Below are 17,958 nucleotides of genomic sequence, written 5' to 3' on the forward strand. Positions count from 1 at the left end.
CCTTTAGAGTAACTGTTATTCTGAATTCAAGAGAATACTTCTTGTGCTAAAAGAATGTTTTTTCTTCATACTTAACTAGTTGTATCTTTGTTTTAAAAGGAATAAAAGGCTGTCTCTTCCTTTACCAAAAAATGTTTAATTTGGAGAGAAGGAGGAAACAAAGGGGATCCAGGGTAATCAGAATCAGGGTTAAGAAATTTGGAAGCATTGCTGCACTACGTAATTTCATTATTCTTCTCAGAACAATTAAAAAGTAAAGAACTCTGGAATCAGAAATTAATGATGTATTATATTTTTAAGGCCTTCTGTTCCAGTTACCAGAATTTATGTGACAAAAAATATTGAGTGGAAAAAGCAGAAAAGGAGCGTTGTTTGCTCTTACACTGACATTTAGATAATGAGATAAATGAAACTTCCAAAAATGGTCACAAAATTAACTTATAAAATGTGTGGACTCATACATTACCCTGTGGTTTATATAATGTGTCTGTAACTACTCCTTCTAGACAGGTAGTGACATGCCTGTATTTTGTAGACACAAATTAATATGTTAGTTTTGAAGTTTGCAATCATTTGTTATTTTTGTATTAGTTATTGAACTAAGCAAAGTGTCAGTGATGCTACTAGAAAATGAAGTAAAAAAGCAGTATCTCATACCTATAATAACTTAAAAACCAACAAAAATAACCAAATCCATCTCAGAATAAATGATGACACTTAATCCTTAAAAATTCAAAATACTATTTTACCAAGGAAACTGCTTTTAATTAAGTCCTATGCAATTTTACAATATACTGTTCTTCAGTCACTTAGACTGACAAGTTAAATGAATACTGCTGTTCCATGTATTTAAATTTGATTTTTGAGTGATATCTTTAGCATTGGGAAAATAGTCTAATATATATTCATTGAAATTATTGAAGTTTCATGAAACTATGAAATTTATTAAAGTAAGCCCAGTCACTCACTTTTTTTGTATGTACTTAGTACAAACTTGCCTCAGAGGAAAGTATGACAAACAAACATTAAAATCAAGATATTGAATGGGAAAATAGAATAACAGTATTGATGCAGGATTCTGTTACATTTTTCTTCAAATAGACCATCAAACCAGTGGATATCGCTACTGTTAGAAAACTTGCAAAACCTCCTCACCTAATTATGAGGATCATGGACTGTTGTCTGCTACTATTCCAAAAGCAAGTAGATCCAGTTACCATGGATCCAGAAAAGCCTTGCTGCAAGCCATCGTGGGGAGAATCATTAAAAGTAAGTAGAATTTTCAAACAATGTTTCTTAAACATCAGAAAGAGCAATTTGCATATCAGAGAATTGATGATGCTATTTACTCAAAACAGGACAGAATTTTGTAAAAATGCAGACAAGGTTTTAAGATAGGCATAGTACATAGATAGAGTTTATTTGGTAGCAAGTAGTAGTTGAATTGCTTAGAGACTTTTGCAGTAGGAGCTTTAGATTTTTTTTGTCCTATTCCTGGCATATGACCTCATGGCAAATAAATAAATCATACCAATCATGTTAACAATACATGAGATAAGGGCGTTCTGGAAAACCCCTCTTTCTCTTTGGGAACTTGTTAGGTCCACATTTAAACAGTCTTTTCTGATCCTCCCAGGCTGCTTGATTGTTTGAAAGATTATTTGACTGACTAAGAGATAGCAGGTTTTCCCCTTCTGCATTTCAATATTCCTGGCCCAAATTCCTTGGTCAGACAGCCATCTCTTCCTTCTGGACTTTGATCTTCTCTCAGGATACTCTTTAGTTTCCATGCCCTTTTCTGCAATTCTTTAAATTCTGTTCTACCTCTATTAGTATATTAATTTGCTAATATTATTGCCTCAATTTTTTTGCCATGCAAATGAAGAAAAATTACGTATTTTGGATATGAATAGAGCTCTTGCTTTTCATTTAAGCTTTTCCAGGAATTAAGAAATCATCAAAACTTTTTATTTTCCTCTGACATAATGAAATAGGATAAGCAATTATTCCATGAGTTGCCTTTAACATGTTAAACATTTGTTAGAAAAAAGTTAAAACCAATGATTTCTCCTTCCAGGAGAATTTAGATCACATTTCACAAATGCATAAGCAGTTTTTTTGGCATTCTTTAGATAAGTTACAAATGTATCTCTGAGGCTTTATCTTGGTTCAATTTTTTTTTATGAAATGCTGCTTCTTAAATGCTTTTTAAATGGCAACACAGGAATACGGAAGATGGAAAGTACATCAATAACTTTCAAGCCTAGTTACTGGAGTGTAACTTATTAAAACTTTATAATAATTGAAGACGTGTGGGAGGAGTTACAACTGAATAGCACACTCTATAATATTGACTGTATGAATTACCTCTTTTTACAGAAGAATTTTAGGAACATTTTTTTAACATACCCACCTATGAACAAGCTTTTGAATGTAAAATGTGTAAATAGCTTATAAATACCCTGTGTTGTTTTTTGCAGCTTATGAGTGGCCCATTCTTGCAGAGTCTACAGCAGTTTCCTAAGGATTCAATCAATGAAGAGACAGTAGAACTACTCCAGCCTTACTTTAACATGGAAGACTATACACTGGAGTATGGTAAAAAGGTGTGCGGTAATGTGGCAGGACTCCTCTCCTGGACACAAGCCATGGCTATATTTTATGGTGTTAACAGAGAAGTCTTACCTCTTAAGGTAATACATCATCTCTTGCTTTGTGTTTGCTTTCCTTGTAGTTTAATTTCATTTGCTTTAATAGAAGTAGGATTTAAAAACTATATTTAGATAATTTCATTCAGACATCATTGCCTGTAGACTTTAGTGGCTAAGGATGGTAAGAGCAGAAAAATCACTTATCTTCCTCTTCATTCTAGACAGAACACAGAACAAAAAAATTAGCCTAGATTAAATTTATGTGCTCTGGTTTACTGTGGACAGTGAAAGCTGTTTTCAGTCTTTGTTTTTATTATGTTATAATTACTTTATAATTGTTTTCAAAAAGTTGTACCATGAGAGGATCTTCATTCTTTCTCTAAAGAGTCCTGCAAACAGAGATTTGCAGCTATTTTACCTTCTTTGCTTTCACATGATAACATAGAGGGGGTGGAGGACTGATATCTTGCTCAAATATTGGCATTCTGAAGAGATTCAGAGCTCACATCAATAACGGAGTCATGTTGCAATAGTGGGAGCCAAACTGAGTAAAACATTTTTAAGAGTCATTTTTACTTTAGTGTGGGTGTTCTTTTTTATGTTTGTGAACATCTGAATAAAATGAATAAAAAATTTTATCAGAGGTAAAGACCATATAGAAACTGAAATGCAGTGATTGGTGCTTTTTGGATTCTAAAAGAAGTATTTAATCCCTACATGTAGCACAGTTTACCAAAAAAAAAAAGAAAAAAGGGGAAAGCATCTGAATGGTAATTCCAAACCTTTTCCACATTTTTTTTTCACTGGTAGAAGTGTTATTTACAAAAGCAACAGTAATGCAGGTGGATGATTCAAAAAAATTATTTAATTGATTTCCTGCATTCAGCATAAATAACAGTTTAGGAGCAAGATTCACTGTTTTAGGACCATGGTTTTCTAGTGGGTGAAAGCTATATGGTTAACTGATAAAGGACCAATCTCCTGTTGTTGTGATTGTTGATTGCTGCAGAATGTACAAATAAAAAAGAAATAATAAAGCATATAATCAAGCAAGAAGATTGAGTGATTGTTCCTCTAGGGTAATCAATATGTACAGATCAGAAACCTTACTTCCTTAGCCAGCTTCTTTAAATGTGAATTTTTTTAAAAGAAATAAAGGGGACAATATATGGTAGGAACCTTGAGTACTACATTGTTATTTAACAAAAAAATATCATCTGCAGTATATATGTGACATAGTTTTCAGATTAAATATTTTTAATATTTATATTAATATTAATAGAAAAGATATTTTGATGTATTATTGTCTCATGATTACCAACTAAGCAGGCTTAAAATTATTCATGAAAGTATATCCAAATCTTGTATGATTGTTTTAATATTTCTTCTCTTTGCAGGCTAACTTGGCAAAACAGGAAGGCCACCTGAAAATAGCTAATGCAGAATTAGCAAAGGCTCAGGAGGCATTAGATGAAAAGCAAGCCGAATTGGATAAAGTGCAGGCAAAGTTTGATGCAGCAATGAAGGAGAAAATGGTGAGATAGAAGTATTTTAGTACTATGAAAAACGCTTGCATACAATACTGTTGTGTAATCAGGAATTGATGCAAACATGCATTTAGGGCTGCTACCTTGAATGACAGGGATGAGGTTCAGGTATAAAAGTAAGAGATTTACATCTATGCTCTCTCATATTTCCTTCTTTCTATGAGTAGGAACATATTAGACAACAGATGCACTGAGAGTTCGCAAGAATGAGTTTTAATTAAATAAGATAGTCATAAGATAGTCATATATATGAGGATGAATAAAATATATAACTCTTTAGATTTTTGCTTTTTATTATTAAGTAGGACATTTTTTCAATTTTAGGACTTACTGAATGATGCAGAAACATGCAGAAGAAAGATGCAAGCAGCCTCTGCGCTTATAGATGGACTGAGTGGAGAGAAAGTTAGGTGGACTCAGCAAAGTAAAGAATTTAAATCTCAGATTAACAGGTATCGAATTCATCAGAGAAAAAAAAAAACCAAAATACATGTAAAAACTGAAGAGCTAGTAAGCAATTTAGTAGTTTTAATAGTTGTACTTCATTTTCCTCTTGGAAATCTTAATATAGTTACACAATTAAGTGAACTATCCTGAAATTTGAATTTTTCTCCCCTAAGTGAATACCTGAGTGCTGAGTGCTTGTATTTCAGTTCAGAACAATACCTCCAATTTTGGAATTTATTTCCAAAGGGATTATTTCTGGTGCACTTATGTGCCTGTATTACAGCTGCTTCTCCTTCCCCCGACACTACATCTCATTCCAATATTTCCAATAGGCGGGAGGTAGGGATGATCTAAGGCTGACACTGAGAAGGAAAATGGAAGGATTCCTAGCCTGATACTGGATAGGAAAAGAAGCATCCATTTTGGTATTAGTTAAGGCATATTTGAATAAAAGAAGGAGGCCTAGAGACCAGATAGTAACCCTTGTCCTATAGTCTGTGTGTTGAAACACACGTGGGACAGTAGGTCTTATTCTGAGAAACCTGGAAACTTGGAAGTCCCCATTGTGTTGCTGTCCAAATGACAAAATGTTGAGCAGCCTAAGATCCAGAGATCCCAGCTGTCTAGAAAACAGGAAACCTGTCAAAATGGTTGCTAAGGTAAAGAGCCTGCAAGTTTAGGCTCAGCTTCTGTGGAATGCTTCTGTTTCCATAAATTTCCGATGGGGAAATTGGGCATTTCTGGTGAGGTCTGCTCATTCCAAGAGAATTAAGTTTGTATCTTTTGATAAATATTGTATTGCAGACATATTTTTAAGAAATAAACCAATTTCTTGCTTCAGTTATGAAAGAAGGAATAGTTGTTATCAGGGCTTTATTACTTCATAGGGGTGAAGATAATGTTTTCATATGATACTACTCTTAAGTTTTGCCACAAAAATGTTTTGGAAACACAAAGAAACTCTTTGTTGTTCTCAAAGAGCAACAGTTCTCTCCTTAAATTGTCCTCAGAACAGAAATCTTCTTATGTTTCAAAAGCTGGTTGTCTAAATCAATAGAAATTGAAATTGTACATCACCTTTTAATTATGATTTTGTTCCTTTTCTAGACTTGTGGGAGATGTACTGCTCTGCACAGGTTTTCTTTCATACTGTGGACCTTTTAATCAAAACTTCAGGAAGCTCTTGCTTAAAAATTTATGGGAAGCAGAGATGAGAGCCCATAAAATCCCCTTTTCTGAAAACTTGAACCTGATTTCTATGTTGGTAGATCCGCCAACAGTAAGTTCTTCGTGATTAGTGGGTTTCATTTTAATTTCAATTAACATATTCTGTGACTGTTAGGCAGCATTATGCTTGCTTAGAACAGAACTATAATCTCCAATATTGCTGTGCAGTGTAGTTCTGTGGTTTCCAAATGTTCTTGGCAATTTCCACTAAACATCTGAGTACTGAGCAATGTTTAGATAGATAAACAAGTTCTATATTATAAACAAGTGACATATTATACAATTAGACAAGTGCCAGTAAGACAGTGCACTTTCAAGTGTCTTATTTTGAGAACACATACAACAGCTATTGATCACATATCTACTAAAACAGTGAGGTTGGTTGTTAGCTTTTGGTTCTGTCAATATTATCTGGGTCTGGTTTCAAAAATATATTTTATATGAAAGAGTACATATAAAAAAGAATGCATAAAGTCTTTTCATTCAATGTGAATGTATGAGAAACCAGAGGACAATGCCAGAATCTTCAAGTTTCCTTCAGTAAATATTAAGCCCCAAAACCTCTCTTATCCTCTGGTTTTCTCTTAATTGATCCCAATGTTTAATTTGGCTGTCAAGCTGCCTTTTGACTTTCTTACACTTTTAAAATATTTTGTTTTATCATTCTATACAGTTAAAAACATCCATAAGAATAAAGTCCTGCAAATATTTTTCCATCTGCATTAATCACTTTTCAGCAGGTTCAGATATGCATCCCCTTTGGCTTGATGTCTCCATTATTTCTTAGAACAATTGTAACTGAAGGATAATTTCAGTGAGATTTTGTTCCAAACAACCTCAGTTTGTTTTCTGTTTTGTTTGTTTTTTGTATTCTTCAGATTAGTGAGTGGAATCTTCAAGGACTGCCTGGAGATGATCTCTCAATTCAGAATGGTATCATTGTCACTAAGGCAACTAGATACCCCCTTTTGGTAGACCCACAAACTCAAGGAAAATCATGGATTAAAAAGAAAGAACAGGATAATGAATTACAGGTGAACAGTGTTTTAAAGGAATAAAGTGCTGTATTATATTCCTTCAAACATTATTGCTTTAGGGTGTGTCTGCATTTGGGTCAGTGTAACTCATACACACGTACCTAAGATAACTTTAACTTGTATGGAGACTGACAATGATGTGGATGCCTCAGCGGGGAACTTGAGAAGAGCTGTAAATCCCATTCAAGGACTTGGAAAAGATTATATAGTAAATAAATACTGGTATGAAATCTAGCAAGAAGTATGAAAGAGGAGGTAGCCTTGTGTTCAAAATTGGTGAGTACGTTCCCTATACAGAGGGCAAAGTGGTGAAAAGTAAAGCAAAAGAATATAGTATGAAATTATTAAGTGAGAGTAAATTGGGCAACTATTAGTAAGATTACAGACAAAGGCAGGATAACTTCCAGCTTTGAAAATGTAGGCAAAGTACTTAAACTGATGCAGTCCAAAATTTAGAACCCAAGATGGAATTCATACATGAAGTTACGGCTACAAAAGTAAATTGAAGACAACCAGCTGAAACCAAACCCAAGACAAATCTGTCTATCCTAATGTTACTGCAATTTTAATAGCTCTTTTATAGCTTAAGCCAATACGATTAAATGTCTGTTCATGAAATATAACACAAAGACATTCACGTGTCACCTGTAGTTTGCATCACAAATGCATTTTTCACAAATGAAGTAGCATAGGAAAAGGAACCTGCATTTCAAAACCCTTAACCTGAATGTTGCAAAATCTCACATGTCCTCCTGAATGTCAATAAATTTTCGGTGGTTTAGGATCTCTAGATTTTTGAAGATTTTGAGTCTTGGAGTAAAGTGAATGTGAAGCTCTTGCTTATCATTTTATCATTAATAAAGCAAACTGTCAGAACCACAGAAAAGTTGAGGCTGGAAGGGATCTCTGAAGATATTCTAGTCGAGCCTCCCTGCTCAGAGCAGGATCTACTAAAGCAGGTTGCCCAGGACTGTCTCCAGTCGGGTTTTGAATACCTCCAAGGTTGGAGACTTCACCACCTCTCTGCGCGACCTGTTTTAGTGTTCAACCACCCTCACAATAAAGTTTTGGTTTTTTTCTTATGTTGAAATGAGATTACCTATATTTCAATTTGTGCCCATTGCATCTTGTCCTGTTACTGTGTGCCACTAAGAGGAATTTGTCTCCCTGTTCTTCATTCTCACCCACCAGGTATTTATATACATAGGTAAATACTCTTGTGAGCCTTCTTAAGGATAAATAATCCCAGCTCTCTCAGCTTTCCTCATATGTCAAGTGCTCCAATCCCTTAATAATCTTAGTGGTCCTTTGCTTGACTCACTTAAGTGTCTCTGTTATACTGGGGAGTCCAGAACTAGACAGAGGACTCCAGATATGTGTCTCTAGTACTGAGCAGAAGGGAAATATCGCCTTTCTCAACCTGCTGGTAATGTTTTTCCTAATGCAGCCCAGAACACTGTTGGCCTTTGCTGCAAAGGCAGATTGCTGGCTCATGCTCAACTTGTTGTCCACCAGGACCCCAAGGTCCTTTTCTGCAAAGCTGTTTTCCAGTAGCATGGCCCTATTTCATACCTATAGAGAAAATCTTGAAAATAATATGAGAACTTTCTGAAAGTCAAAATCTAGGAAGCAATACAAAATTAGTGTTTTATTTATTTATTCATGTCTTTTAATGATTTCATATATTATGAATTCCATTTCATGATATTTTAGACATCTGTCTGTTACATATTGTAACAGCAATTCATCCTTTAGACTGAATTTAGGTTTCCAGAAAGAATTCTCAACACTTCAAAGCTAAGAAAAGCTAGAAAATCTAATCCTCAGGACATAGAATAGAATAGAAAATTAAGTTAGGCATCTCTGATTTCAAAAATATATGTAACTTCTTCAATTCCCAATAAGCTGTACCAGTCTTACTTGGTACATTATTACTCTTATAATGAAGTTTTGTGGATTCCATTACAGCCAATCTTTTAATTCACCTTTTTATGGTACTTTTTATTGTATACGCTAGAAGTATTTCTGCATAAATTGCTGCATGGTCAATGTTTATTACTTTCTTTAAAATGCAACTAACAAAAACAATGAAAAATTTTCATAGTTAGATCTGTGGTTTTCATGTAAGACTTTGAAGAAATGTTTTTGTCCTTAGATCAATTTATAATTTACTTTTTGAGGTAACAACTTTGAATGACAAGTATTTCCGCACACACCTAGAAGATAGTCTTTCACTGGGACGATCACTTGTGATTGAAGATATAGGTGAAGAGTTGGATCCAGCCCTTGATAATATATTAGAAAAGAATTTCATAAAATCTGGAACTTCTTTTAAGGTTAGTAATCAAACAAAAGACCTGGAATAAGTAGTTAACTTTGTGATGAATGATATCTTACCCTTTTATTCCAAACTTCTGCTGAATCAGGTAAAGTTTGTATTCAGTAGCGTAGTGTGAAGAATCAAACTGAACTAATAAAATATAGGAGACAGAGCCTCAGCTGAGTAGTAAGTTCATGAGTCTAAAATTTGAGTTTAAGTACTGAAGTTACTACTGAAGATTCCAAACTGGAACCAGTTATGTTTATCCTGTGGAATGCTTCCAATACTTTCTATTGATTTTCAAGCAATTTCATTTTACACTTTTTAACAGAATTAATAGAATTGAAAAGATCTCTCTGTTCCTTGTGTGGAGCGCTGATTATAGCAACTGCAGAATCTTTAATCTGGAATAGAACTGTTTTCTGATGGAACAAGCCAAAAAGCACAATGTTTTATTAATAATATTAAGTATATTCCCAACCTTGAAAAATCATGAGTCTTTCTGACCTTCATTAGATAATCACTCCCCAATTTTAAAAACAACGCCCCTTCAAGCATCCTGGAATAAAATGACTGCACATGCTGTATGTTTCCATATGTATTTTTCTCAAATAATTGGCTGGGATATGAGAGATGGTAGACCAGATTGTTGATGATAATGAAAATTAAATGATTGCTATTTTTGTGGAGTAGTTTTACTTTGAATGTCAGAGCAAACAATATGCTTAAGGGAGTGGTTTGGTCCTACTCCTTCTCAAGCCAAGTATTTGAAGTGTCCTTGGAGGGTCATACACAGTGATCAGATTTCCTTGTGCACATGCAGCTTTCAAGTTAGACTGCTGATTTGGAATATCTTAACTTCTGTAAAAATTTCTGTGGAAAACTCTGAATGAATTTATAGTTCCTTTAGAAAGGTTCTTTAAGATTCTCTTAGTCTTAATAAATATAGAATTAATTTCCAATAATTTATGTTCCATTGTTGGATCAAATAATTTCTTTTTTTCCCTGAACACAAGAGAACAGGTATTTCTCCAAAGGTCAGTAGTTTCTACCGTCTTAATTTGAGGTGTGATTAGAAGCACAAAACCTAAACCAAATGTTTCTGAAGCCATTCATTAGAACCCACAGTGGAAGTAATCCCTATATTTACCTGGAGGGGAACACTACCTTTTTAATGTACCCTAACTGCTACCTTTGGTCATCAATGTTATTTTCATGACAAATTTGAATTGTGAAATAAACTTCCTCTTTTTGGCATTTCAAATAATGTAATTTTTTTTCCGGTCAATATTACTGAGTCAAATAAAGCTCATTTTCCTCTGCTTAATACTATTCTAATTTACTCCACAGGTGAAAGTTGGTGATAAGGAAGTAGATGTTATGAGTTCGTTTAGACTGTACATTACTACAAAGCTACCCAATCCTGCTTTCACACCTGAAATTAATGCAAAAACATCAATTATTGATTTTACCGTTACAATGAAAGGACTTGAGAATCAGTTACTGAGAAGAGTAATTCTTACTGAAAAACAGGTAAACTAACAGTACACACAAACCACAGTGGTTTTTTTACTTAATTTTTTTTAGGTTTAACTGTTTTTAGTATGTAGGGAAAAAGAAATGTTCCAAGGGAAAAAAGACATCGGCTATTTTCTAAAATTTTATTCAGGTTCAGTATAGAAATTTCCAAATAACAAAAATACACCTAGAGGGACTTCTATGTATGGCTGTCAGTATGACACAAACAATTAAGCACAAGCATTTGGCATTGATAAGACACTTTATAAGATACTGAATAAACACTGCTTAAAAAAAAAAGATGTTATAAAAACACATTTTAGATGCCTGAAAAAGTAAAATGCACATTTCATGACCTTGAAAAATCAGCAACTGAATTGTAAGTATGACTTATAGTTACAGTCCATAAAGTGTCATGCTATTTTCTTGTTTTTTAATAATAGGAACTAGAGGCAGAACGAATTAAACTCATGGAAGATGTAACTTTTAATAAGAGGAAGATGAAAGAACTGGAAGATAATCTTTTGTACAAACTAAGTGCAACCAGAGGTTCTGTATCAAAGTGTAAAAGAACCAGGATTAAGCAGATTAGGCAGATTAAGCTGTTTCACATTAGAACCTTTCCATACAGAAATTGATTTATCCATCCAAGATAGAAGAGAACATCCAATGGTAGAAATTTGAAGTATGGTGATTTACCGGTGTATGAGGGATTTGGTACTATAGCATGCCACCATATACAACCCTAGACACTAAGTATTTTTAACACCTAAACAAGTTTTGTGAAGCAAATCAATTCCGTGAGAGCTTTCTGCCCCTCAAATGAGACAAAGTATCTGATCATGGGCAAATCCTTAACCCACTGAAAATGCAAAGTAAAACGGGTTAGCTTAAATAGTGTTGAAAGTCTTTTGCTGTATGTTAGGAGCCTACACATGATCAATTACTTTCTCTTTGATGGAAAAAGGTGGTGGTAACTTCCAGCAAATAGATCAGCAAGTACTTGAGATGCATGAATACTGTTGTGTGACTGTTGCCTTTAGACCCTACGTCTTTTTGACTTTGAGTGTACCAATCAACAGACTTTAAAATAATTGAAGTACTGTGTATGAATATGTATGTTATGTGCATAAGAAAGCTGACTTCTCTAGTACATGCTGCAAAGCTGTTGGTATAGATACATTCATGTTGACATAGGTTGAATGCATTTGTTTAGCATGTTGAATATAAAAATAATTTTTAGTGTTACATATCCTGTTTGGTCTCCATTTTAAAAGCTTTCTGCAATTCAGTAAATCATTTCCATTTGTTATAAATAATTGTCGTAACTTGACCTTTCAATTTTTACATATATGAAGTGAAAAAATTGTTATTAAAATGTCCTAAACATCCAATATTTGACTTTTTAGGTTCACTAGTAGATGATGAATCCTTGATTGGTGTTCTGCAAACAACTAAGCAAACAGCTGCTGAAGTAGCTGAAAAGTTGTCTGTGGCAGCAGAAACTGAAGTGAAGATTAACAGTGCTCAGGAGGAATATCGACCTGCTGCTACACGTGGAAGCATTCTTTATTTTCTTATTACAGAAATGAGCATGGTCAATAATATGTATCAAACTTCACTGGCTCAGTTCTTGAAGTTATTCGATCAATCCATGGCCAAGTAGGAAGACACAGATTTTTCTACTGTTCAGATACTTGTCTTTCCAATGTATTTGCTGTTATTAACATGCTTTCTTTGTGCTTTGTTTTCATGATTCAGATCTAAGAAGTCTCCTTTACCTCAGAAAAGAATCTCAAATATTATTGAGTATCTTACCTTTGAAATTTACTCATATTCTGTTAGAGGCATGTATGAAAACCACAAATTCCTCTTTACCCTCCTCCTGACACTAAAAATTGATCTTGAGAGAGGACATGTGAAAAACAGAGAGTTCCATGCACTCATTAGAGGTAAGTTTAAGAAATTATGTTATATGTAGAGCTAATTTCAACTTTTTAAACTTTTATACCATTTCAAAGTATGATTTTTTGGTTGCATGGTTTCTACCATGCAGTTCTGTGGGAGCTGCCTCTGTCCTTATCCCTGCTGTGGTCCAGTGAAGTTAGATGCAGTTCCCCATCACAGTTCTACCTCCACCATTTACCCAGGCTCTGTTCTATCCTGAGATCAAGATGATAATTCTGCTTCTCTCCATCAGTTGGTTTAATAATTGTATATTTTTGTATTATATTTGTATCCTTATTTTTATAAATTAGGTGGCTTCTTGCTCCTTTGCTTCTCTGCTTTGATGGAGCTGAATAAAGCCATCTTCTAAGTTGCCAGAACAACTCCACATAAAATCCAGGAGGTTCTACTGGTGCCAGTAAGGTGCCAGTCTTTTATCAGTTTCAGCTTGACCTTTCCCTGACTTTTGCCAACCAGCTAACACTGACTTTTAGAGAACGTAATGTGTTTCTGTGGCCCATCTGGCCAGGTCTGCCTCCTCTGTACTCTGTGAATTTGTGCCGTTGCTGAAAAATGTGATCAGGATTGCTTATGCGGAGGTCCATATAAAACCTGTTTGAATTTTACAGTGTTCAGATGAATCTTGCAAAGGTCTAATGTCGAAGTAGTGAACCTAGATTTGAAGATCATTATCTGCCTTTAAAGAATAAAATGGATAGGAAACAAGATTAAATTCACTTTCTGTTTTGCTTTCCAGTTTGTCGTAATGGTTTTATCCTTTGAGAATGGTATCCAGCTACCAATTTACCACTGATGTCAGGCAGGGCATGCTTGGAAATGCTTTCAAAATGAACTGTCTGCATTAGTAAAGCATTAGACAAGAAAGCATATTTCTTGGCTTCTCAGCTCATGGATTCTTGTTTTGCCAGAGGAAAATATACCTTCAGCATCTGAAGCAGAAGGTAGTCACTTGCCCCTTTTTAACTGATGAGAATCTGTAATAAAATACAGAGTACTTTTAGCAATTTTTGTCTAGATTTTTGTCTAGATCTTGATTGCAGTTTTCTGCCTAGCTTTACCACAGTTGATTTGATAGTGAGAAATTCTTCTGGTGTATAAAATGACACTGAGAAATTCTTCTAGTGTATAAAATGACACCAAAGTAACGATAGATTTTCTATAATTATTCACATGATATTAAATCAGATTGGGAAGTGGGCAGATGCCTAGCCAAATTGTCCTTGACTCTTAGGTATCTTCTGCAATGAATGAATTGTTCAGTTTTCCTCCTTGGATGAGCAGTTCTTGGTGCAAAATGAATGCCATGTTACCAAACATCATCGGGCATTTGAAAAATAAATCTATCTTCCTCTTCTTTCCATTTCTTTTGCAGGAGAGCTTTCATGGCTTATCATCAGCTGTATTATCAGGGGATGTCTCGGTGAAATAAGCGTTGCTATTTGAAATGAAAAGGTCTCTAGAACTCATTATTCAGCTAGTCTCAGGAAATTATCAACTCTAAATCTTTCCTTCTGCTAAAGTACATAAATCGAATTTCATTCTGTTTACTGTATTCCATTAAAGCCAAACACTAGGCCCTTCCTGAATATTTTAATGCTATAGCTTGAAGGTAACTTTAAGTCAGCAAAACAGAGAAAGCAGGTCCGCAAATTATAGGAAAATAGCCTTCCATTATGGTAGCATAGAATTTTTATTAAAACTAGAAAGAAACAAAATCCAAAAGATATGAGAAAATCTAAGGAGTTCACTGACAATTTTGTAGGTATCTTAATACTTGGGTAGGCTGTGTCCTTTACCAGTAGAAAGTGGGGACTGGCACAAGTGAAGAATATGATCTTCTCTAGCAGAAAATACATTTTGCTAAGCAGATCCATATTAAAGAGCATGTTACAGAGGAATTGCAAAACATCTTTGGCTTTGTTGACTTAAATAAAAGCTAGAAATATTGCCAAATATGCTATTTTGAGGGCAATTAATGATTACATCTTAAAATTAAGAAAAGTCTTTTTGGCTAAAGTGATTGTGATTCTCTCACAGAATTCAGTAATTTGCAAAACTATTCCTGTTGGCCTATTGTACTAAATCTGCATAAGATGTGATCTGGAACAGGGTATCATTTTGTAGTAATAATGCTAATAGTGGATTACAGATTTATGTAAACACTTTTTGTTATTCTCTCTTTGATTTCCATTATTTCAGTTTGCAGAGACTAAGAGGAAGTTCTGGGATCCATACATGGATCCCAGGCAGTTATTTCAAACTATATATCCAAATGCCAAAGATATAAGAGGATGCTTGAAGGAAACTTTAACAGGTAGTTATAGGAAATGCAGGAAAATCAGTATTTGCACCTCAGATTTCATGAAGCAGCCCTTTCTTTCTGTGAGGTTACTGAAGCTTGTCATCCCTGAGGTAAAGGGAAGGAGAAAAAGCACAACAGTAGGAGAACTTTGTAATAAAAGCACATGAAGTAGCTTTACATTTTTGCATGACAGAAATAATAGGGATTTGTACATAGGAACTTCACATTCCCGAACAAGATTTTGCGCTTTAATCGGCCCTTCAGTAGTTCATGAAAACATTCAAATCATATATTAATCATATCTAATTCTGTTTCTTGATTATATCTAACTGTATCCATATGTGGAGGAAAGCATTGCACAAATTTTTCTAGATGCTGGAACTTTTCACATATGCCTATGAATAGCAAAATGAAAACTAATAAAAGGAAAGACTTTTTCAGGCACTGCATATTTAACTCATTAACAAATGACTAACCATAAGAACTTAGCAGGATTTATCAAAGGTTAGGTATGTATATTAATAGCAAGAATATCAAGTATTACAATGAGAAACACACTGTTTACACTTCTGTAATTCTCATTCTTCATTGAATGTCTGCCTCAAAAAATTAAGGTTTAAAAATTTCCCCAAAAGCAAAAACTTCCCTAAGATCTGTTTACTGCCCACTCATTGAAACTTTTACTTTCTTTTGATGTTAATCGTTCCCATTGGTATAGTAATGTCCAGATTCAGCAAGGTGATTCTTCTGTTTCTACTTAAGGATATTCAGGTAGCTAGGAAAATATTTAGTCTTCCTGAATCACGTGTTTGTTCTTTTAAAAGAAGCAGAGCTGCTGTTTCCTGAAAATCATCACTGATAATATAAATAAAAGTCTTGCATCCTGGAAGCCTGCAGGAAAACATCTCAAAAAATCAAGTCTTTCACTGTGAAGTTTATAATGTAACCAGAACAGACTTCAGGAAAATCAGAAAGAATTTGTTGCATTATAGCATTTGCAGCACCATAAACTCTTTCTTATAATGTGTCAGATATTTAAAGTAAATCTTAGTTCTTTAGCTGCATCAAAGATACTATATATAATGTCTTCCCAATAATTTCTTAAATAACAAAATTTATACTTCATTTGAGAATAATATTAATATTCTAATCTCCTTTTCACTCCAATGATAAATTTATCTTCTGTTCTTTTCCTTCTTGCTTTTATGCTTTTCTCTACATCCCATTCATGGAGAATTTGAGGATGAGGTGAGCGCAGAATAAGAAAAAAGATCTCTGTTAAAACCTCTTGATAATCTATGGAATAATTAGGCACAGTTTGTATGTGTCACAATTAATATATATGTAGCTCCTTTTCAATTAATATATTTATGTATGTAGTTTTTTGGTAAGCATGTATGTATAATTTGGAAGTATTGAAATAATTACAGCTCATATATATAGACTATGTATGCACTCACATACATGTACGTTTTTAAAAATAACAGTTGTTATTCCAAGGTGATTTTTTTAGTTTGTTTGTAACAAGTTGGTGAAATTTGTTATACTGGTGACCTAAATGAATGATGATCTTAGTTCTGGAGACTACTGGAACAACACCCTCTAGTTTTCTGAAGAAGTGACATTAATTAATTTGTGGAGGACTGAGGAAGAGGCAGCTACAACAAGAAGAAAATTATGATAAAAAGTTAAAAGTTAATCTGTTTAAAATTGGATTGCAGTCTTATCCCAGAGGTGTTCCTTTGTATTTCCTCTTCAATTGCATATCAGAGGATGTGAAATGTGCATTATCTACTGGCTATCTGGGCTTATATACACTATTTAAAATGATTTGTGCTTGTTAGGCTGGTCTAGGATTGATTGATTCTATCAGTCCAGAGTTTCTTTCTTCTCTTGTTGTGTTTGGGGTTGTTTTCCAATGATCCCAGGAGATTACTTTGCTAACGTGTGTAATGTTCTTTAGATATTGTAACTATGCATTTCATTAGAGAAGAAGTAGAAGTTTGCAGTTGAGAAAATAAGACTTCCTTTTCAATTTTTTCTTTTTAGGAATAGTGAGATAAAATATAGACTGTCTAAGGGAAGGTGTCTTCAGAGGAATATTTTTATCTTTCAGATAAACACAAAATTATCTTTACTGTATTATCTGCACAGATCAAAAGGAAAAAAGATTATTAAAGAATTTCCCATACTTCAAAAATAATCAGTATCATTGTATAAACTTATAATAACAAACTATATGGAGCACATGATCTAAGATGAGCAGCTGAGAGAACTGGGCTTGTTCAGCTTGGTGAAGAGAAGTGTCCTGGTTTCAGCTGAGACAGAGTTAATTTTCTTCGTAGCGGCTGGTATGGGGCTATGTTTTGGATTTGTGCTGAAGACAGTGTTGATAATACAGAGATGTTTTAGTTGCTGCTGTACTAGTCAAGGACTTTTCAGCTTCCCGTGCTCTGCCAGGTGCAGAAGAAGATGGGAGGGGACACAGCCAGGATAGTTGATCCAAACTGACCAAAGGGCTATTCCATACCACATGACGTCATGCTCAGTATATAAAGCTGGGGAAGAAGAAGGAAGGGGGGACATTCGGAGTGATGGCGTTTGTCTTCCCAAGTAACCGTTACGCTTGATGGAGCCCTGCTTTCCTGGAGATGGCTGAACACCTGCCTGCCCCTGGGAAGTAGCGAAGGAATTCCTTGTTTTGCTTTGCTTGCGTGCGCGGCTTTTGCTTTCCCTATTAAACTGTTTTTATCTCAACCCTCAAGTTTTCTTACTTTTGCTCTTCCGATTCTCTCCCCCATCCCACCGAGGGGGAGTGAGCGAGCGGCTGCGTGGTGCTTAGCTGCCGGCTGGGGCTAAACCACGACAAGAAGGCTTAGGGGAGACCCAATAGTAGCCTTCCAACACCTATGAGAAGGCCATTAAGAAGACATCCTGGCTC

At 34.6% G+C, this 17,958-nt stretch overlaps 1 protein-coding gene across 1 annotated transcript in view; it reads left to right on the top strand.

Annotated features, from left to right (window-relative positions):
* Positions 1-17,958, top strand: part of DNAH8 (dynein axonemal heavy chain 8) — a 142,769-nt gene that overhangs the window by 98,933 nt on the left and 25,878 nt on the right. The window contains 11 exon segments of the mRNA XM_075496199.1: positions 1,102-1,269; positions 2,481-2,693; positions 4,049-4,186; positions 4,523-4,650; positions 5,753-5,924; positions 6,751-6,906; positions 9,090-9,245; positions 10,580-10,762; positions 11,191-11,296; positions 12,157-12,409; positions 12,509-12,699. Coding sequence (XP_075352314.1) covers positions 1,102-1,269; positions 2,481-2,693; positions 4,049-4,186; positions 4,523-4,650; positions 5,753-5,924; positions 6,751-6,906; positions 9,090-9,245; positions 10,580-10,762; positions 11,191-11,296; positions 12,157-12,409; positions 12,509-12,699 — 1,864 coding nt within the window.

Source organism: Mycteria americana, chromosome 3 (assembly GCF_035582795.1).
Source record: "Mycteria americana isolate JAX WOST 10 ecotype Jacksonville Zoo and Gardens chromosome 3, USCA_MyAme_1.0, whole genome shotgun sequence".
Lineage (NCBI taxonomy): Eukaryota > Metazoa > Chordata > Aves > Ciconiiformes > Ciconiidae > Mycteria > Mycteria americana.